This window comes from Corylus avellana, chromosome 11, assembly GCF_965113065.1.
Source record: "Corylus avellana chromosome 11, dhCorAvel1.hap1.2, whole genome shotgun sequence".
NCBI lineage: Eukaryota > Viridiplantae > Streptophyta > Magnoliopsida > Fagales > Betulaceae > Corylus > Corylus avellana.
The window spans coordinates 18,080,767-18,102,611 of record NC_142500.1 but is presented as its reverse complement, the minus strand read 5'-3'; the positions used below and the strand labels follow the sequence as shown (position 1 = coordinate 18,102,611).

General features: G+C 34.7%; 3 protein-coding genes across 3 annotated transcripts; all 3 read right to left on the bottom strand.

The window, feature by feature from the left end:
* Nucleotides 1–82: 82 nt before the first annotated feature.
* LOC132165917 (vesicle-associated membrane protein 722) lies at nt 83–3,832 on the bottom strand. Its single transcript, XM_059576631.2, has 5 exons — nt 3,478–3,832; nt 2,515–2,656; nt 2,249–2,369; nt 2,086–2,148; nt 83–475 (listed from the first exon to the last, which is right to left on the bottom strand). Exons 1-5 carry the CDS (start codon nt 3,665–3,667, stop codon nt 326–328), a joined length of 666 nt encoding a protein of 221 aa, XP_059432614.2. The 5' UTR covers nt 3,668–3,832; the 3' UTR covers nt 83–325.
* A 2,946-nt stretch (nt 3,833–6,778) lies between these two features.
* Nucleotides 6,779–10,598, bottom strand: LOC132165853 (uncharacterized protein At4g13200, chloroplastic). Its single transcript, XM_059576544.2, has 3 exons — nt 10,307–10,598; nt 8,121–8,275; nt 6,779–7,240 (listed from the first exon to the last, which is right to left on the bottom strand). The coding sequence occupies exons 1-3, from the start codon at nt 10,527–10,529 to the stop codon at nt 6,968–6,970; spliced, it is 651 nt and encodes a 216-aa protein (XP_059432527.2). The 5' UTR covers nt 10,530–10,598; the 3' UTR covers nt 6,779–6,967.
* Nucleotides 10,599–15,486: 4,888 nt separating this feature from the next.
* CLE41 (CLAVATA3/ESR-RELATED 41) lies at nt 15,487–16,329 on the bottom strand. Its single transcript, XM_088511927.1, has one exon. The coding sequence runs from the start codon at nt 16,165–16,167 to the stop codon at nt 15,817–15,819; it is 351 nt and encodes a 116-aa protein (XP_088368053.1). The 5' UTR covers nt 16,168–16,329; the 3' UTR covers nt 15,487–15,816.
* Nucleotides 16,330–21,845: the final 5,516 nt, after the last annotated feature.

Genomic DNA, 21,845 nt, shown 5'->3' with positions numbered 1-21,845 from the left:
GCACATCTGTGATGAAAACTTGGCATGAAACTATGACATTATAAGCTATAATTCATATTTTGAAATACTTAAAACAGGCATAAGATGGAAAAGCCAGTGGTTTGCTTCAACCTCAACACTAAAAATGATGCTCCTCAACCAATAGTGTCAAGTAACAGATGAATGACAAGCTTAACACACATCATGCAGCAGATTAGTCTCCAAAGAATTCAAGGATACAAACTATACATGCGACATCTTGTAATATATAGTAGGAAAGTGGACCGTGTGACCAAAAACGCTATAGGTAAACCAGCACTAATAAAATTGTAAAGCATCATTCCCACTAGTGACCGCATTTGAAACCGCCGCAAACAGATAGAACTATGATGAGAATCAGGGCGATTATGATACCAAGAACTATCAGCTTTATCTTCATGTTCTGCAACCACATCTTTCTCCGCATCTTGGTTCCTTGCTGCCTGAAATCTTGTGCCTGCAACGCCATACAAATGGGCACTCATATTACCTCGCAAGTAAATTGGAAAAAATACAAGCCGCTAGAAAATTAAGTCAATGTCATATGCTGAAAATGTATCAATGCAATTCAATATCAATAGATCCCAAGGTTGAAGAAAATAAAACCACGCCCAACCTTGAAGTCCACTTTTGAAGAGTTACTACTGTTACTTGAAGAAAGAAATTTCTTTAGGCCACGTTTAAAAGTTCAGTATTTATGTTTTAGGTACTCCAACTGGACATATACTTTCCATGTGAATTACAGGGAAATTTTTGTAGCTTAGATAAAAGCATTGATATACAGATCTAAAATAAGATATCGCATCATTACCTTATTATCTTGAACATTCGCACAACATTTTTATAAATTTCACCAAACAGATCTCATCTTATATTGTTCTTTCTATCAACTATATGTTAAGAACTTAAGATCTTGAACCAATGAAACCACACTGGCAAACCAGAAACCTGTTTGGTTGCTGTTTTGAAAACAGAAAACCTGTTTTCAAAACAGCAAAACATGTTCCATTTTCAATTCAGGTGTTTGGATAGTTGTTTTAAAAACAAAAACTTGTGAAAACAAAAACAAGGAAAAACACAAAATATGGAACTACGAAAACAGTTTTCTTGTTTTAAGAAAATATGCGGCTCCAACTTAAGTGCAGACTAAAAGGTGAAGTCTCAGATCACTGGTTCGAGACTTCACAATGAGTTAATTTTTCACCCTTCTTTTTCTCCTTCGTCCACTGCATCCAAAGTGTGAACATTTCTCAGTGCCATAGTCAAAGACAAAGAACCATCAACAGCTCCAAGCTCGCATGGAGTCCCAGCATGGCATACCCACCTCAACCTTTTGACTTCTCTCCATTCCTCCGTGCCCAACATCATGTCCTCCATCAATCTCTCTCTGAAGGTCGTCTGCACATACAACCACTGAACCCCACGCTCACTCTCCCAAATCCCAACCCCAACCCCATCAAACCCACACCCACGCTGTTTGTCAATTGGTTCTGGTGGTAAGAACAGAAATGCGGGGATAGAGGAAAGTTGCAACTGAAGTTGTAGTGTCTCTATGCTCTGTTCTCTGCTCTTGTTCTGATTGAAAAAGTACTTGGAACCAACTGCCCTTCTTGAACACACAGATGTGTCTGCTCTTAGACAATGAAGCTATTTATGACATTTTGCGGAGATCTCTTGATATTTGAGAGGCCAACTGATTGATATCTCAAATCATATCATCCTTGACCTCATTAAGATTTGATGGAGGTATCAATGTGGACGTTACCGAGTTCCAGACCAAACTTTCTTTTTAAGTGGAAACTATTTTCAAAATAGTTGTCCAAACGTCTTAACTACCGTTTTCTGTTTTCAGAAACAGTTTGCCAAATGCTTTCTTTAACGAAAAAACAACAAAAAAGGGCTTTCTGCTTTGTTTTCGAAAATAATTCTCAAAAACAAAAACAGAAACCAATTTGCCAAACAGGCTAACCCATCTATAAGTCATACCCATTTGTTTTTAGAATTTAAATAGCACTATCCGTCTAGCATTGGGAGGTTTAAAAAATAAAAACATATGCATTTGCTCACCTGAGAACGAAGGTTCTCTGTTTTATCCACAAGCAACTCAATCTTCTCTCCACGGTCAAGAACCTACACAGAAAAGTCTCAAGTCTCACAGACGAAAGATTTGACAAAAAGAGAAGAAAATATTTGCAACCAGTAAATAGAAGAGATAGCAACATTTTCCAACCTTCTCAATATTTTCCATCATAACCCCTTTGACTTCTGAAACCTGTGCCTTTACTTTAGCCAGCTTGCTGATCTCCTCTGGATGATCTACACAATACTGCATCTGCTCCTTCAATTTGGGTCTACATCATCAGGACCAAATTTTTGGCATTAAAAGTAATTTATGATAACAAAATAACTTCCCATTTCACAGCATATAAAACATACATTAAAAGGAAAAAAAAAAAAAAAAGAAGAGAGAGAGAGAGAGAGAGAAGAAAAGATTACCCAAACTCCTTGTTGAGGCTATTGGCAACTGCTGTTGCAGCTTTTCCTCCACCATATCTCTTGGTAAAATCCTCCTTGACACGCTCAAGGTAGGCAATTGGAATCTGTCGCCCAACAGACTCAACCGCAACCACACAGTAAGCTTGCAATATTCAGAAGATAAAGTTAGTTCCACTGATATTGATGCGGATGCAACAACACGAGTGAGCAAAAACAAAAACAAATATTTTGAATATTCAACATTACAGAATGAGATATTACTGTCTAACCAATCCCTTAAGATAAAGTTACTTCCCTTTTCATTTTTCACATATCTTAAACTTAAGCATTAACTTATTGTAAAACTATGGTTGTCCTTACCCTGCATCCGTTTTTTAGCAAATTGAAAAGAAGGGGCTTGGGGAGGTGAAACTATGAACCCTTCTCACTAAAACACGAGTATCTTTGCACAAGAGAAACTGAAAGGCATAACATTTTCACGATGATCAAACAAACATAGCATGATTACAAAAGAAAATAAATATGTATATATTGTTATGCCCAACCTATAGGTTTTGAAAGGAAGATCGAATTTATCAACAATGGATTAGAAAACATAAAAATTAGAATGAATACCGATTTTCTTTTTTTTTTTTCTCAAAAAAAAAAAAAAAGAAAGAAAGAAAGAAATCTTGAGCTGAGCCTCTTAAAAGTTCTAAACTTGATTATTTATCCCAATAAGTCGAGATGTAAAAGGGAACCAAACCAACGAACTCCACAACACTCAAAAAGTTTCATTTCCCCCAAAGTTTTCTCGGCAACCAAACAGATTCCACGGCTATTACGAAAGTCAAACGTAGAGATCACAAGGAATTCAAAACAAACAAAACAAAAAAAGCATTGACATCGATCAAAAAGCAGGGAAATGAAAGAACGAGATGAAGAAAGAGCAGATCAGAGGATCGGAAAAGAGAAGGAAAATACTGAAGCCGTTGTCGACGAGGTAATTGAAGGTGTGGCCGTCGCAGTTGTAGGTGAACCTGTTGTTGGAGGCCGGGAGTTTCTGGAGGCACTGGGCGGCTATGCTCGTGAAATTTCCGGTAAACTCCGTGAACTCGGCCAGGATCACCGTCCCTCTCGCCACAAAGCTGTAGATCAACGATTGCTGGCCCATCGCCGATTCGATAACCTCAACCCTGACCCTAGCAGAGCGAAAGAGAAATATACTCGATCTGCGAATGTTTTTCTGGTTCTGCTTTCTTTCTCTTTTGTTTGCTTAGATGCGAAGAGAGAGAGAGCGAAGAGAGAGAAAGAATGGTAGCGTAATTTTGTGTCTTTTTGAGCCCGTGCCGGTGCAGCTGACCCACCAATTCATGAAATAACCGAAATGCCACGCAATCTCATGCAGCCGAACAGTCTTCCTGTCTGCTATTTGAATTCAGTTTTTTTTTTTTTTTTTTTTTTTTTTTAATTTTTAATTATTTGGTTAATTAAATTTAATCTTCTTCATCTACAGCTCATTTATACTTTGTCCTCTTAAACTGCCTCTCAGATAATCTCCTTTTAACTATTAATTGTTGCCTAAAATATCCTTTCAATAAATGACAAGTGTTATTTAATATTTTTTTATTTCTAAAAATTAGTGAAATAATAATAAATGACTGTTAAAATATTAAAAAAAATTGTAAGATATGACACTTGGCACTTGTTAGACGGAAAAAACGAGCATGTAACATGCACGCTTCATTTTTAATGTGAAATGACGATAGGACCCTCATTTTAAAAAATAAATTTACTTATGGTGTGGTTGATCCATCGCTTGGGGTTGCCCGAGATGGCTAGCCCTACCCCTCAAGTGATGGGATGATTCGACCACCACTCATCTTCTCTCTTTTTACTCTTTTGTAATTTTTTTTTTTTTTTTTTAACTTGAAGAGTATTTTCATTATTTAAGGTAAAAATGAGCACCTGCATGTCACGTGCTTATTTTTTAGTCCGATTTGATATGCTTGACATAAGAATTTTTTTTTGCCAACAATTGATAGTTGAAGGAGATTATATCAGCAACTCAAGAGTTGCTATACACGTATACATGTTAACTAACTATTTCAGTTGTAAATTCTGTTTTAGTGAATTAGTTGAAGTTAGTTAATTAGTTTTCATTCTTGTTATTGTTATGTTATCTTAAGCTCATTGTGGCCGAGTATATAAGAAGAACACTTTGTTATTGCAATAGTTTTAAGTAAGTTCATATTCGTTTAGATAAACTTGGATTTCAAAAAGAAAATGATGCTAAGGGCACGTTTAATTTATAGAATAGTCATTCAATGTTTGGTAATGGTAAGAGTCTATTCCTGAGAATAGTTATTCCTGTGAAAATAAAACGAGCCCTTAATTGCATAACTAATCCAGTTAGTGTAGAAAAAAGAAGCCACCATTTTAATGAATACTCATGAGCAGTGATATTCTACCAACCATGATGCACTTTAATGAAGAATTAATTTCGAGCAACAACTTCCTTGACAGATTCTTAAACTTAATGACAAAGTTTTCCTTTTAAAGCTATTTCTTCGCATTCAATCTAAGGATCATCTAATAAACTAATGAGTTAAATTAGAATTGAATTTAAATATTTTTAATTGAATTGGAAAGTTAGAGTTCAAATGCATAATCTCTGCTATAATACCATGTTAAATCAACATTTATCCCGAAAGCCTAAGCCGTTAAGAATGGATAAATTTATTCATTTAATTTATATTCTAACAATATTTGTCCAAAATGCAAGCATCCGAGAACACATGTATTTTTAGCCATTCATGTAAGAATCACATCACATGTACCGTAAAAAAAGCGTGCGAGAATTTCATGTATTTTAAACACGTGTCAATTTAATAGACTAAAAAAAAAAAAAAAAAAGGATTTTTGTGCAAATTCCATCAAGGGCAAGGGTAGATTGAAATGAAAGTAGAATATGACAGCTTTGGTAATTGAATTCTTTGTGTTAATCGTAGGATTTGCACATGATTTTGTGAAGTGGTGCCAGAATTTGTTGCACAAAAGGTCAAGATTTATGCAAAAATTCCATCGTTTATTAAGCTGTCAAAAAGGAAAGAGATGTACCTTTACAACCAACAATGCTAATCCAATGTCTTATTCAGATCTTTCCCTCAACAATGGCATGTGGAAAAATATTTTATAATGATGATGTTAATTAATTGGTTTGTATCTGCGTACGTAGTCTTTGTGTTTGGATACATCCTAAAATTATTTTTTTACTTGGGTCATTTTCATAATTGCGTGAGATTAGGGGAGGGCTTATCCTTAATGCCAAAAAAAAAAAAAAAAACAGGGGGGAGGGCTTATCTTTAATAGGATTAGAAGTTTTCTTTGGCTAAACTGGTCAACAAAAAATGATGTTAAATCACTAATTATCTAAAAAAGTTTAAGCTAATTGAAATGAGAGTGAATTACGAAGACATGGTTCAAATTTAAGACCTTTGCTTTAATACATCCTAAAAATTTAGAGGTGACAATTCATGTTCGCGTGTCAGGTTTGAATCGTGTTGAGGCATAGATATAAGACTATATATGTTAGTTTTAACTTAACTCATTTAATTAAATGGGTTAGACCCATCAACCATAATCCACTAATTTCCTATTCAGTTCGTGTTGCATTTGCGTGTTATGTCAAAAATTGTCATCTTTTGTCAAATTCAAGTCGTGTTGAAACATTGGTATAAGACAATATAGTTCAATCCCAATCTAATCCATTTTATTAAATGAGCCAAACCCCTAAACTTTAATCTGCTAATTTTATATTGGGTTCATGAGTCATGTCAAAAATTACCAGCCTTACAAAAACTTAAGTCGATAAGAATGATGTTCTTCATTTAGAATGAAATTAATCTCTCAACCATTTACTTTGAACATGCAATAGATTATTATTCAACTGAAGGGGTGTGCAAGTGATCTATTTGTGAATGATTAAAGGCTCATAAGATGACACTTGTTTGACTTGTATCACTACTAATCTAAAAAATTTAAGCTGATAAAAATTGATCAATGTTATTATTTAATCACTATTTTAACATTCATATTCTTACTTCAAATAAGTTTTTTCCTTTTTCTTTTCTCTTTTTTTTTTTTTTTGGTAGGGGGGGGGGGGGGGGGGGGGGGTGGGGGTGGTGGGGTGGTGTTGGGTTCTAATCCCCGTTTACCTTCCATCTTTCTCAGTGTGTGTGTGCATATAATTGCGACTTCCTAAGAGAGAAAGGGAGGATATGTAAATGAAATTATTGGCAGAATTAAGTCCACAAAGTTTGTGTATTAGGCTTCTATTTGTATAGATCTGACATAAATGAGAAATAGAAAAAACACATTGCTATAAGAGACTATAATAACTAACTTATTAAACGGGGTGAGCCACAGGACATATTCATTGTATCAGATTTCACGACAGGTTACACCCCATAACTTAGTCATCATTTGACACCCCTAAAACAGGTTCTTCCTTGTTGGCAGCATCTGCTTCTGACAGGGCTGTGGGGGTCGGGGTAGTCGGACCGGACAGTGAGGATGGACTTGCGGAAGCGGCAGCACTGGTCGTGGAGGATGAAGTAACTGAATTAGCATGATTAGTGGCTGGTGTTGTACGTTCTGTAGTAGACTTTGAAATGAGTCCTTGTGCCTCCATGGCCTCACGCGCTGCTCTCTCCTTCGCTCTTTTGGCTCTTTCCAACACGTCTTCCTGCATATAATAAATGAATAAAACATACAGCAATATGAGGTTTAGTTCAAACCTTGTTTCTATAATTCACCTCCCATTTTAATTAAATTTTTCATGTGTTGGGACATATGGCAAATGAGAGTCTATTCTATTCGACAACCATAAAAGAATTTTCCCACGTATGGGAGTCTATTCCACAACCATAAAAGAATTTCCCCATTCTTCAATCCCCTACTAAAAGTTCAAAACACATCGAGAAGAACCTTCGTAAATTTGTCGATGTAGATTCAGTCATTCTTGTCGAAATCTGTTGACTTTGTTTTCCGTCCAAATTGAAACTAAACTTCAAGATCATTTTGAGTTTCAATCAAAGAGGAGGAAAAAAAATCATAGTTTTGGCAAAGTTATAACATTAGATTTACAAATACAGTTCCATTAGATTTGGAAAAGTAGATAATAGAGACGGTATTGCAAAATCCCATTTTTGTAGCACAAGAATGAGACTGAATGTTTTAAGACATCCGAGTTTGTCACAATTCATAATGACTAAAATTGGATTATTTCATCACTTTTATATGCTATTTTTCGTAATCAAGCTTAAAATACAGGTAGCTGCCCAAATACCAGTATTGTGATCGTCATACTATGTAGCTTTGTCCAAGAGATGGGCGCAATTGGAGGCAAAGTGTTTTTCTTTTCTCAGAGATACAATACGTTTAATAGAATTATTACATGATTTTACTTGTCTACAATAGAAAAGAAGCCGTATGTGATTTTTCCAATAGATTTGAACTGTAATGAAGCTAATCGATAAAACAAAGAAAATAAAAGAACACAGAATGTAGCTTAAAATAAGTAATGATTCTAATGTGGCTCTATTGCTACTTGAATTGCTCATTACCTGGAAGTCCTGTACTTGCTTTTGTTGCTCGGCTTGCAGCCTACCAATGGCACTCAAAAACTCTCCCACTGTCGACTCAATGCGTTCATTTAGGGCTTCTGCCAGAGCTTTTCCCAAGAAAAATGCATCCAGAACACTCTTGCTGTCACCATCACCTACAATATTCAGTACCTCAATTGTTTTCAAAAGACAACAAAAGAAGTGATATTGTACACTATAAATGTTGTATAAAAGATCAACATCATTTCTTAGCAAAGAAAAGTTCTTTCAATTAATCTAAGTTTCCTTCTTTCTTCCAATTACTACATAATGATGGATGAAGAAATTTAAAAAGAAGAGTTACAATAGATATAAAGCGGTCATATCATCAAAATCTACTAAAAAAGTACCCAGTCTTGTTAGAGAAAGCACGAGTATAGAGATGGTCCTAGACTCGTAGGGCCCATGCAAATCCATTTCTTGGCAAGACATCCCAATTTATTAATTCTGTGAATTTCTTTCTCGTTACTGCTTTCCATGTGTGGATTTACACAGTTGAGCTGATTCCTCCATCAAAAATGAGAAAGCAGGAGGAGAAAAAATAAAAAAACAGAAGCTAGAAGGACCCAAGGATGACAAACACTTTCATGGTCCCAGCAGGTTCTATTGCCAAATCTTATCCAGGACATCCTAATGGTTGTTCCCAATCAGAGATAAAGTTTCTCGAATCATGAAAGCAAGCTATTTTGTGGTAGAGTCGAACAACAGATTATCTTTGAGACAAGAACTACTTTTTCTTTTGTTTTTTGTTTTTGGCGGAAAATTTGGGGTATGGTGGGAGGAATTCCCTGGACCCTGAAAACAAAAATGAAGATGCATTTATGGATTTTGTTAACCCATTGAAAAAAATTATGTTCTGGTTGTTTCAAGAGATACATTTTGAAGTAGATCCTGCACTTTAATGAAATATAACCACCTAGTCTCTCAGTCAGTAGCACACTCCGTGTTACTACACTCATCAACAAGTCACAAATGTTCTCAAGACACATTGATTGTGTCATTTTTGCAATTTAGCTGCTCTCAGAATCAATGCCTAACAAGCAATTAAGTTTCTGCTCTTCAAACAAGCTTTGCACAGATCAGATAGGACCAATACAATAATTCTTCTCCAGCATTCCTACATATCCCTGTTTAAAAAGTTTACAGGTCCAGGAAGTATCATTAGTCTGCGAACTAAACATGCCAGAGTTGCATGAAAGAAGCACTACCAACCGATGCTTTATCAATAGTAGCTTAAGGGTATATTAAAGTCCAAATTTATATTAAAGCCTAACTAACTGGTTGCTACTGCTAGCAAGACTTACTTCAAGCTCTCCTCACCCACAATAGCACTAAAAGCAATTTATTCATTGTAATTAACCATTCACATATCAAAAGACCTAAGTAGTTTCCGACTTGCCATAGGGAAACTCTAATTTCATGGTGTGCATTCGCTTCATAACTTGAAACCATGATTTCTTCCTCGTGAAAAGCAATTCATGGAATTTTTGTCTGAACATTTAAAGTCCATGCATTGCCTCCAAATTGATCTAATAGCTTTCCCATCTCTTATCAGCAATAGTCAAAGTCATAACCTTGTCAACCTGCTTAAAAGTTCATGATGTTCATCTCTTCATAAACACAAGATTTACAAACTCCTTAATGAAGCATAAATTGACTCCCCTCCCCTCACATTCAAACACCAGCAGAAGAAGGGAAACAATGTATGTTATCCGAAAAGTTTAAGCCGATAGAAAAAAAGGTAAATTTAATCATTTAATTTATATTCTAACACATTTAAGATATTACACCAACAAGTTAAGGAGAGGATAATATATCAAACCCATATACAAAGAAAGGAAGATATCTAGGATGAAAGCCAATAGAAAACCAACACCTGAAGCTGAAAATTAAGATATAGAGCAACATATTTCAACCTTCTAATCAAAGAGCAAATCTCATATCATTATTGTACAGACATGAACCATCAAGTTGACTCATATCTTCAATTACAGAAACAAGTCATCTTAGCACTTTTTCGAAGAAACCCACTTCATATAGTTTAACAACTCACCATTTTAAGGTCAACTCGTCACACCACAACAAACTATCAATACCCACAAAAAGAAAAAAGCAATAAAATTTGAGGAAAGTAATGGGTATTGTACCAGAGCCAGAACCACCAGGTCTGGTGCTGCTATTGCAAGCTATTCTGATTCTATGAGGTCCTTCCACTCCAGACAATCTGAGGCCTTTGAGCTTGAGATCCGGGGAAGATAGAGTACGAGGAACGAGAGAGCTGGATGCATAGTAATAACGGGTATTTTGGTGTATGGATGGTGGTGAAGACACGGTGCGTTGGGAAGCTGAAGCTGAAACCCCACTTCTCATTTCTTCCACTATCTAAGGTTCTGTCTCCTTTCTCTCGATTTTTCTTGTCAATCAAAGGTTATATAAAGAGAAATCCTAAACACCACACGGACATAAATTTCTTATACAAATTGGTTTGGAAAAATTATTTTAATTCAGGCTTCTTTCTTTTTTTCGTCTAAAAATGTTTTCGGTGAAAAATATTTTTTTTCAAAAAATTACAATATATATATATTCAATTATATTAAACTTTAAATTACAAAAATGTCTCAACTAAGTCCAGGTAATGACCTGATCAGGTCTGTGAGTCTCAACAAGGTCTAAGTGAAGTCTTGACGGTGTCCTAACTGTGTCTTGGTGATGTCCTGACCAAGTCCTGGTCAAGTCTCGACAGTGTCAGGTCTTGGTCGGGTCCCAGCAATTTTTGGACGGGTTCCAGTTGAGTCTCTGTGGGATCCCGAGCTGAGAATGTGGGATTACTCACAACCATGATGTTTTTTGCCTTTATTTTTATTTTTTTAAACAATGATTAATCCAAAATACTAATGGGCACTATTACAGCTGCCTACCGACATGAAAATGTACTATTTAACATTAAATTAGATAGCACTATTTGTCTATTTTTTCCAATTTTATTTTTTGTATGGCTGCTATTATTATGTAATTATGTTGTTGCCAATAGCTATCAGATTTAGTGGGCTTGGATCCAAAGTTGGATAAAAGCAAGTTGTGGGGGTAAAACAACTCCCATTCAAGCTTAGAGATCAATTTGTTTTAAATGTAATTTACTTTTGATAATTTTCACTGATACAAGATTCATAAATCCTTTTTTAGACTACCATATTCTTGTAGTCCAGTGGTGTTGTCTTCGAAATAAAAATTTAATGGGCCTTATATAAAAAAAAAATTGGATAATTTTTTTTTTTTTTAAACTTGGTTGAAAAAAAAAAAAATCTTATAATATAGTTTATTAAATTGACATTTGTCCTTAAGAGCCCATGATTCTCACATACAAGAATCACATGCTCTAATGACATGTGTGTGAGAATTAAAAATACATGTGAGAATCATATGCTCTAAAGACATGTCAGTTTAATAGATTGAATTTCAAGAACTTCATCCAACACAATTTTAAGAAAAACTTTGCCAGAAAATTTGTAGTTTCTTTATACTTTTTCACATTACACATCTCATAACTTGTAATGACAAGGTAAATTAAAGCTCATGAGCAAATCACCATTTACCTTAGACTAATGTTAATCTTCACACTTGTTTTAAACATTGGTTGATGTGGTGAGTTTTAAGTGTTTTTTTTTTTTTTTAAGTGGGTGATTTGTGAAGCAATTTAAAACACGCCACTAACAAATATAAAATAAATGTGATAAATGAACATGAATAATTACTCTTTGCCCAATGTTCCTCAAAAGCATGGCTTGAAAAACAAGAATCTCAGGAAAAAAGAAAAGAATGAAGCATAGGAAGCCAAGCCCACGGAAAGCGTTGAGCCCAGCCCAAGCATTGAGCACTATCCACGAAAAAGCATCCAGCCCAGCCCAAGCCCAAGGGGTCTCTTCCCCATATGAGCCACATTTGTCTCCTTTCTTTCTTGCTTTTCACCTTTTTTTTTTCTTTTTTTTTTTAGAGAAATGAAACTCTCATACTACCCATACAACTACTATAGTGAATATCAACCTTTGAATTAACAATATCTTGTAAAAATAAAAATCAATGCCTGATATAATTCATTGTCATATCATCATAATTGTATGACAGTAGTATGAGAGTTTACTAAATAGCATTGCTCTGTTTTTTTTTTTTTTTTTTTTTTTCCTGCAATCTACTTTAACGTAGCAAAGGAGCAATGGATTTCCCTGTCCAATTAGGATTAATTAAGCCCTTTTCAAAAATTTCATCAATTAAGTTTAAGTCTTTCGTGAAACATGGTTTTGAACTTTTTTGAAAGAACTTGTAAAAGTACTTTTTAAATTTCCAAATGCAAAACCAAACCAACCTTTAAGAACTCCAACATTGTGTTCTGTACGTCATTTATTTGTTTCATATTTTATTATATAAATTTTTTGATGGAAGCATATATATAGCAAGAAGCTAGCTGTGTTCCAGCTAAGGTGTGATCTGCATTAATGCAGTCCATTATTTGTGATCTGCATGACCCTAGACCCTCCCAAAGTAGCCCCCTTTAGTGCCTTTCTTCTGGCTTGCAATTTCTCTTTTGACTTTGTGGCATCAAGCAATGAAATAATGGACATTTGAGGAGAAATATTGGAGGAATTATAAACTTCCTCTTTCTTTCATTCAACCTAGCTAAGGTTTTAGGTCTTTGAACTTAGAGTGTTGGCAATGATAAACATTGCTGGCAGGCCAGGGGGAAATTGAAGTAAAGGAATTACCATCAAAGTCAATTTTTATTTATTTTGTTGGCCGGAAAAGCTGCAAAAACAACCGGTAAATATATATACTTTATTGATTTGAAAAGCTCAAAAGCACCAAAAACAACCTTAAATACATTGATTTGATACTTTATTTAAAAAGGAAAAACCTAACATGAATTTTTTTACCAAGTAATAAAGAGTTTGGGGGGTTTCTCCCCCTCCCCCCCTCCTCTCTTTCCCCCTCTCTTTCCTTGATCTGTTCCCCCCTCCCTTTCCCATTTTCCTTTCCTCCCTCTCTTCCCCGATCTGAGTTTCTTTTCTTTTTTGTATTTGTTTTTGAATTTCGCTTTCTTTTCCCTCTTATTGTTCTTTGTTTGCTTGTTTATTTTTTCTTGCTAGGTGTTTGTTTAGGCACACTTTGTGGGTGCCGCTCATGGGGGATTCACTCAAACTTCCCTCCCAATTTTTTGAGTGCGCCGCCGATCTCCTCCGCGCCAGCTTTGCCGTTTACTGTCTTCTGCTGGGTCTTTTCACGCGTCCCCATCGCGATGTGCTTCCAACGCCATCTACGCATCGGTTTTCGGCAAGCACGCGATCGGCTTTTCTTCCGACTGCTGTCATCCGCATAGTGTGCTCCTATTTTTAAATTTTTAGTTGTATTGCTTTGATTTTTCCTGTATTTTTCTTGTTTTTCTTGCTGCTTGTAATAAGGCCATGTCCTCTCTCTTGATCTACTCGCTTGTTATTTTGGTCCAGATCCCTAGGATTGTGGATGTGAACGATATCCTGGCTTCCGGGTTCAGGAGGATGTGTGTCGGCATGGGGTCGTTTTGATCCCAACGTCGAGGAATAAGAGCTACCTATGCATTAGTTTGTGTCTGTCTAGCGCAGATCTGTTATTCCACCTGAAGATTTGTTATAGGTTAGCGGATGTTTGGCGTCTTTGATGTGTAATCTTTTAGTTACGACTTTGATCTTTTAGTTTCGGCTAGGATCTTTAAGAACGTAATGTTCTGTGATTGTAAGAATTTTAATGCTCTTGATTCCTCTATTAATGAGATAAGAATGATTTTCCTTCAAAAAAAAAAAAGAGTTTGATTCAAGTTGTCTAACCTTAAAACAATCTAATTAAAAAATAAATCGTATTGAAAAGCTAAATAAAAGTCCTAAAATTATCTATTTATTCTATACAATAAATTACTAGTTGTAATTTGAAATAAATGAATCATGAGAAAAAACCACATAAATTGCTACAATATTGAATTTAATTGATAACATAAACATGTGCCTTTTTTTTATATATATAAAAAATGAAATAAATGAAAATGAATTTAGAAATTTAGGATTTAAATGAACTTTTACTTCCACAATTATAGATATAAATATCAAATTTGTTCGCAATTGTGATAAACGTTATATATGAGAGCTAACCTAGAATTAAACGTCATGCATGTGCTACCGAAACATTGCAACACAATGTGATTCACAATGAAGACGCTAGTGATTAATTGTGAAAAGTAAATCCTATATTAGGTGGCTAAATTATGAAAGCGTGTATGTACCAAGTTCCACATTAGTTGTGTATTAGATAAAACTCCAATAACAACTTTTACTAGTTCTTTTTAAAAAATAGTGTAGATGCTTTGGATCGAGATAATTAAGCACACATAGCTTTCCCAATCCATGTATGATCATATGGGACTAATTAAAAAATAAATCTTCAATTCTATGGGTGAATCTTACATTGAGAGGATATATAATTGAAATTTTATATATATTTACACTTATAATAATGGTGTAATGCATGTAACTGTTCCATCCCATACATTTGATGACGCACTGCCATTTCCCCATGACTCAATTACTTAAAAAAAGAAAAAGAAAAAGAAAAAGAAAAAAAAAAAAAAAAGGGAAGAAAAGAAAAAAGGGCCTGACGCAAGTCAAAATCGTGTTCTTCGCACTAGTTTGAATTGAATAAATGGTTATTTTATTTTTTTCAAAAAAAAAGGAGTAAATATTATATAGCATATGATTGGGAGCAGACTATTCAAAAGGAAATGATACTGTTATTATTATCAAATCATAGGGAGGTGGCTTTGGCTTTGGCTTTGGTTGGTATCAGCTTTCTTGGGTGCTGTGTTTGACAAGACAAAAGCAAAGTCCAAATAAAGGCCGATCAAATAATTTCTCAGGCAAAACAAAAAAATGTCCTCTCACACTCTCACTGAAGAAACACACACTTCTGCTTCCTTTGCCTCAGATTCCCTTCTTATCTGCTTCTTCTTTTCTGGATGAAATGAAATCCATGCACCTCCATCATCTTCTTCTTCTTCTTGAGTTTTTCAATGGGTTTTTTCAGTTTCATGAATTGAAACTATTTTTTTTTTCATTGTTTTTTTCTTGATTTGGAACTACTTGATCTCATGACTCACACAAACATTTTCTAAACATAATTAACTAGGGAAAAAAAAAAAAAAAAAAAAAAAACCTCAACCTAGAGAAACATTAATTGAACCAACCAAATCACACATACAATTATATAAACCAAACAAATCACAAATATATATAATAATTTAAACTAATTAATCACCAACAACAACTATACCACCCCATCAATATATGAAACAAATAGAAGGATACAAACATAGAGTAAAATAGAGTATCTCTTGCTATACATTAATTTCTAGCAAAAAGAAAGGAAGAAAAAAAAAAAAACAAAAGGCAATGCTAACAATTATGAGGATGACAACAAAGGAAACAAACCTCTCACTGAGGACAAGTAGTATTAAATGTTGACTCAAACAGCAACCATAAAGATGACAATAATTATAAATTTGCCGTTACATACTCTTTATCATCTTCTTTTTTTTTTTCCACAGTACTAGCTTGTTCATGATGCTTCAGCCTTCAGGGACTTCCTAATTTGATATGGGGTTCGGACCACTAGGAACTTCATGAGCTTCAGCTCCAAACTCCCTTTTGGTAGGCTTGTTTCTGGCTTGCTTGGGATGCAAGTTAGCTGTGGATGAAGCGGATGGTGAGGGATCCAAGAGAACCCTTTTGAGGGGCACTGAGGAGGAAACCATGGATGGGTTGATGGGGTTGGATAGATTAATGAGCAGAAGGAAAATGAAGAAAATGGCAATAAAGAGAACAAAAGGGTGTGATTTTGTGTGGATTTCGGAGATTGACGATGATGTTTTAGGCACTGCCATGCAATTTGGAAAAAGAAACCACCCCCCAAGAGCCCACAAGGGTTCAAAATCCATGAACCAGCACCAAGGCTAAGAAGGGAGACAAACTGACAAAGAGAAATTAAAGAGAAAGAGAAAGAGAGAGACAAAGGGAAAGAGAGGAGAGAGAGAGAGAGAGAGAGAGAGGGAGAGAAGAAGCTTCAGCAAAAGTGACTGGAAAGGAGGTTTTGAAATTCGATACACATTTGGTCTGAGAACCAAGAACCAACTTATCATGGGAGTATATATGAAAGGTGTTGGAATGGGTGGCCGAATTTACCACAAACCCCATGCTAGGGTTATGAAATTATAAGGATAACCCTAGATTTCAAAATAATTGGACATCTCTAATTGATGATCATTATTGATGATCACCATGACCAAAATGCCCTAACTAGGTCTTACAGCTGATGACCACAACCATATATATATATATATATATATATATATATATATAAATCATAATAATACATATTAAATTTTATAGATTTAATGGTGTATATTAGTACCATGTACACCATTAAATACAATAAAATAAAATCTTAACCCTAAAATAAATCCTCTACATTTTACTTATTCCATTTGTTGCATGAAGCAATGAGTACTTTGGTGCTCTAAGGTAGGTGGAGGCCATTTTTGTAGTTTATTTATATCATTCTATAGCAAAGCCTACGACTTTCTGCATGGGACTTGAATCTATAATATATAAAACATTTATTTAGATCAATATATTAATTGGAGGGTGCAATAAATTCTATTTTGCAAGCAGTACTCCACTCTAAAAACTATTTTATTGCCTTTGATTCATAAATCATGCAAAAGAATATAACTATATATATATATCACATGATTTGGATCCCCTATCTCCTCCTTTTTGGCTTCATAGTATGATTAACATCTCAATCTACTACCAATTTTGCATCATTATATGATAAAAAAAATGCTTGGAGTAGTACTACAATCGGATGATTTTGATTTCCTCCCTTTGGGGGTTAATTAAACATCCATAGGACTCAATAATTAAGCCAAATAGTTTAGGAAATGTGACATTAACTATATTAAAGGAGGTCAATAGAGTCATATTGTGGAACCCTAGCTAATGCGCCATATATAAAAAAGGCCCATCTTTGTAAATCAAATACTAAAGAATCTTGAAAGAAAAAGGCAATAGAAGGAAGCAGATAGAAAATAAAGAAAGGGAGACGTGGTGGAATAAGGTCTGTGTGGCCTTTTCTTGCTTGGCTGGTTCCCCCAAGAAATCTTTCTTTGACTTGGAGAACCCTAAGTGAGGAAAAATATAGTGATTTTGTTCCTTGCTTGCTTTTCTTTACAACATCCAAAGTGGGTTTCACACCCTTCTTTCGGTGCGTGATTTTCACACGGATTGAATCGTTAAATATGTATATGCTAATTAATTAATTAAACCTAGCTTTTCCATCTTTTAAAACTTCACTATATATAATTAATAAACAATAATATTATCATATCAATTTGTAAGAAAAACCATTCTTCAATCATCTTTCAACTATGTCCGTATATGAGTGAAATAATAATTCTATGAAATCAAGACTGGGATTGTTTAACATTACTTATTGAAATATTCTTGGGAAAAAGAATTAATTAATCGTTAATTACCAAGAAAAGTTTTACTGAGATTGTGCTAAAACAAAGAAGTTCCAGAAAAAAAAAAAGGTGAAAAATGTATTATTAAATAAGACGAGCTGCTACTTTTTTTCCCTATGAATTCAGCATCTTTGACAACTTTGGATGACCAGAGAGACTGAAAAGAGAGAGAGAGAATACCTCTACTTTCAGAAAATGCAAACTATACATATATATGCTTTTGAAAAGGAGCACCAAAATCCATAGGGAGACTTTTAGCATTTTATTCCGAGCAAAAGAGAAAGAAAAAAGAAAAACCCACAAAATAAATAAATAATTTTTTTTTTTTTAAAAAAAAAAGGATATATGGATGGAGAGGAGGAGGGTGAGAGGAAATCGCTTAAAAGGAGAGTGGGTGTAATGGGAAAGAAGGCATATATAATATTAGTATAGAGGGAAGGAAAAATGGGGGAAAAAAAAAAAAAAAGGCACACGGAAAGCAAAGCATCGTATTCTTTATCATGCAGATTGCAGACACTGCTGCGCTCTCATGGGTGAAAAGAGGCGAAAGACATGCATATATGTCTCCCATAATGGGTGATGCATGGGTCCCCACTGCCCCTCTTTTTCTTCAAGAGAGAGGGATGGTACGTACGTTAAGGCCATTTATGTAAAAACTCACCATCCATGCATCCACCCATCCATCCATCCATCCATCCATCCATCCTGGACCATCCATCAATCCTCTTCCTCTTTTATTTTTCATTTTTGGCCACACCTAATGAGTAGCTCATTATCATGCTTTTCATGCCTTTACCTTTCTTTTTTTAAAGGAAAATTTCAAGCTTTAATTAGAATAAAACCAGGATAATTAATCTTTCATTTTATATTTACTCCCACGATTGCTAGATCGCCCGTCTTCGCTAGAGAATGTGCTACAATGTTTGTTTTTCTTTTGGTGTATTGAATACTTTTGAGCACCGTTTCGCATCATTAATCAATTAATGCTCATACTGACTCAAGAATTGTCCTTTCTTCCACATCGCATGAACCGCCTCCGGTGCACCGATCACCTTCCAATATAGTATTCTAAATACTCAAATTTCTGCTAAATTTCATGGCTTTTCATGTCGTATATGCATGCTTTGGCTACTCTTAAGTACTACACGAGCACTTGAGACAATTTTACTGTTAATTTTTTAATAAGAAAATCTCTAGTAATTTTTTCACTTGAAGAAAATAATGACAGTAATTTAATTAGGACAATACTAATGACAAATAATTTTAAACAAAATAATAATAACAATAGTAGCTGCATTTTACAAATGGAGCCAATATCCTTAGAAAAAGCTAGAGTGTATATATATATCTTGCAGGAAGCAATTGCATGGTAAACAATCTTTCAAGCATATATATATCTCTTCCAGGGAATGGAATCTTTCTTGCTGTGAAGTTGTTCCATCTCTGACATAGTATTTGAGGTTGCCCGTACGAGGCACAAATTAAAGTAGACACAATAAGAATATTGGAAGAAATATTTGGAGTGTAAAAAAAAAAAAAAGAAGCCCTATCAGTAGATCGATATGACTAAAGCCACTTTTAGGCATAATGTGGCACCAAAAAACTAAGTGTGATTAGACCCTGTTGATATAAACTTCCCACCCACCTTGATACTTAATTCAAATTTTCGGTTTTGAGAAAAGAAAAGGGATTGTAGAATATTTTTGCTTCATTTAGAGAAAGCAAATCCTTTATTCGTTTTGTGACATAAATGCATTTTCATTACCATGAATCCCTTCTGATGTCATGCTTACATATACAAAAGGCTCTAACTATTAGAAAACTTGCAAGGCACAAAGGCGAGAAAGGTAAGTCGGGAATACCAGCGGAATTATCTCTGATATTTAAGTCAATAAAGAAAAAATGAAGGGAATAAATTGACTGAGTATAGGCAAAGGGGATAAAAGTGAGTGTACATGAGGAAACTATCTCTCCTCCATTTATAGGCTTATTGTCCACGCTTCCTTATACAATTGGTTTAACACACGCGTGGGCTTCCGACCTCTGTGGCCAAACGGACCTAAGCAGCGCTCAGAGCTCCATGCCCCCAAATTGGGTGAGGAGAGTGGTCTTGAGTAGTAGGGTCTCATGAGCCTTTGATAACTAGTTGGCGATGAGGCTCAAGTGTATCCAATATGGTACATTGGGTACACGTTGGAACCATCATTAATCATTCAAATTGGCCAAAGTATGAATGAGAAGTCAAGCCTAATTTTGATACAGATTAAACTTAATCTTTAAGCCAAAAAATATAACAAAAATTTTAAAATTAAGGGCAGTCATGGCCTCCCTTGTTCTGTATGTAGTTCCATCACAAAACAAATTAATAGAAAACATCAAAACCTAAACCCCCCTCCTATAGGCTACTCTTAATCTTTGCCTCCATAAGAAACGCATATCCTTTTCAAGCTTCCATGGCATTTGGTTCTAAAGTCAAAGGAGTGGAACTCAACCAATTAATCATAAACCATATGTACACCTCAAAGACAAGGCAATTATCAGTGTGTGTAGATAATTAATGCCTATTTCTTCTGTTAGGTAAGCAGCAAACCCAATACCATACTATTTGTGACCCAAAAAGTCAACAGAATGAGCTAAGCTCTTTAGTCCATGTCTTACAAGCACTTTGTGGATTAGGTCATTTATATATAATTATTTCATTATTTCAAGGCGATGATTAAGATGATTTGTGGGTTTTTGGGACTTGCCAACACATGAACTGGTGTGAAAAAGGTATCCAAACAAACAAGAGATTAGAGAAACTAGTAAGGCCCCATATATATATATATATATATATATATATATATATAATAGTTAATAATTATTCAAAGAGTTCATCTAATTATTAGATTTTTTTTTTATTTAATAAAATTAATCTAAGGGTTGATGGGAAGTGTAACGCCAACTTTATTAGATAAATGTTAAATAAAATTACAATATCTCGTTATTAACGTGGTTAAACATGTTTAGCTATATATATATATATATATATATATATATGAAAAAGGTGAATAGTTTCGTTTATATCTGAAATAAGTGATTATTAATTAAAGGAAAAGACATCGTTGGAAGCCCTACATAGCATATATATAGAGTTGTAGGTTCACATGAGGAGAGAGGACATTTAGGAATAGTAGACATAGACCGATCGATATATGGTGCATGCGGTACTTTGAATATAGATGTATCATGTACGTATATATATGTGTGGCCTACAAATAACATGGCGACCAAGCAAGAATATTATAGCTAGCCTGCATGTTTTTCACACTTCACAACCTATCAATCGACTACTTATATATATTGTTCCTAGCTACTTTTCTCTTAGCCCACTATATATATTTATATTTATATTTTGAGGGTGGGAATTTGGGAAAGGAACAACGAATGGAAGGAAGGGGTAAGGAATCAGCTGGAAAAGCATAGAATAATTACTTTCAATCATCGTATTCTTTTCCCACTTCTAAATGATCGCTGTTGGGCAGCGTAGAAATCACTCCACTGACTCCCATGGATATTTATAGAAACCAAACATGCATGGTTTTTCGACAAGTGGCTTTTTTCTTTTTTTTTTTCTTTTTTAAGTAGTGGATTATTTTCCAACACCAGTTAAAGAAATCGATCTCTCCTAACTCCTACCATGAGTACAAATTCGGACCCTTGAATTTGGGAGCTGATTTCGTTCATACTTTGTCTAAAGTAGTACAATATATATACAAAATGAAAAATAATATCCTGCATTTGACCCGAGACAGGGAGGCTTTAGGGTTGATTTTTTCTTCTTTCGAAGTTTCTCTCTCTCTCTCTCTCCTTTTGTCCGCTTGTAATGCAAGTTGGAAGCACCACAAGCTTTTATTCATTCAATAAATTAAAACAATACAATATATAGGTCAATTACCTCAAGATAGTAATTCTATGTAGGTTTTATTTACATGACAATGTATACTTGGAATATTATGCCAAGGAGAGTTGGGAAGATCATCTTCATTTTTTTATTTTTTTTATTTTTTTTTAAGTACATCGGTCAGATAAGAACAAAGAGCAGCAACATC

What these genes read in the sequence shown, in the direction of transcription:
- LOC132165917 (XM_059576631.2), bottom strand. Translation starts at nt 3,667, where the DNA reads ATGGGCCAGCAATCGTTGATCTACAGCTTTGTGGCGAGAGGGACGGTG. An exon ending in CCTCGTCGACAACGGCTTCA is followed by an intron (nt 2,657 to 3,477) that starts GTATTTTCCTTC and finishes GAATATTGCAAG; the next exon opens with CTTACTGTGTGGTTGCGGTT. An exon ending in CAGAGAACCTTCGTTCTCAG is followed by an intron (nt 476 to 2,085) that starts GTGAGCAAATGC and finishes ATGGCGTTGCAG; the next exon opens with GCACAAGATTTCAGGCAGCA.
- CLE41 (XM_088511927.1), bottom strand. Translation starts at nt 16,167, where the DNA reads ATGGATTTTGAACCCTTGTGGGCTCTTGGGGGGTGGTTTCTTTTTCCA.
- LOC132165853 (XM_059576544.2), bottom strand. Translation starts at nt 10,529, where the DNA reads ATGAGAAGTGGGGTTTCAGCTTCAGCTTCCCAACGCACCGTGTCTTCA. An exon ending in ACCTGGTGGTTCTGGCTCTG is followed by an intron (nt 8,276 to 10,306) that starts GTACAATACCCA and finishes TGAATATTGTAG; the next exon opens with GTGATGGTGACAGCAAGAGT. An exon ending in AGCAAGTACAGGACTTCCAG is followed by an intron (nt 7,241 to 8,120) that starts GTAATGAGCAAT and finishes TATTATATGCAG; the next exon opens with GAAGACGTGTTGGAAAGAGC.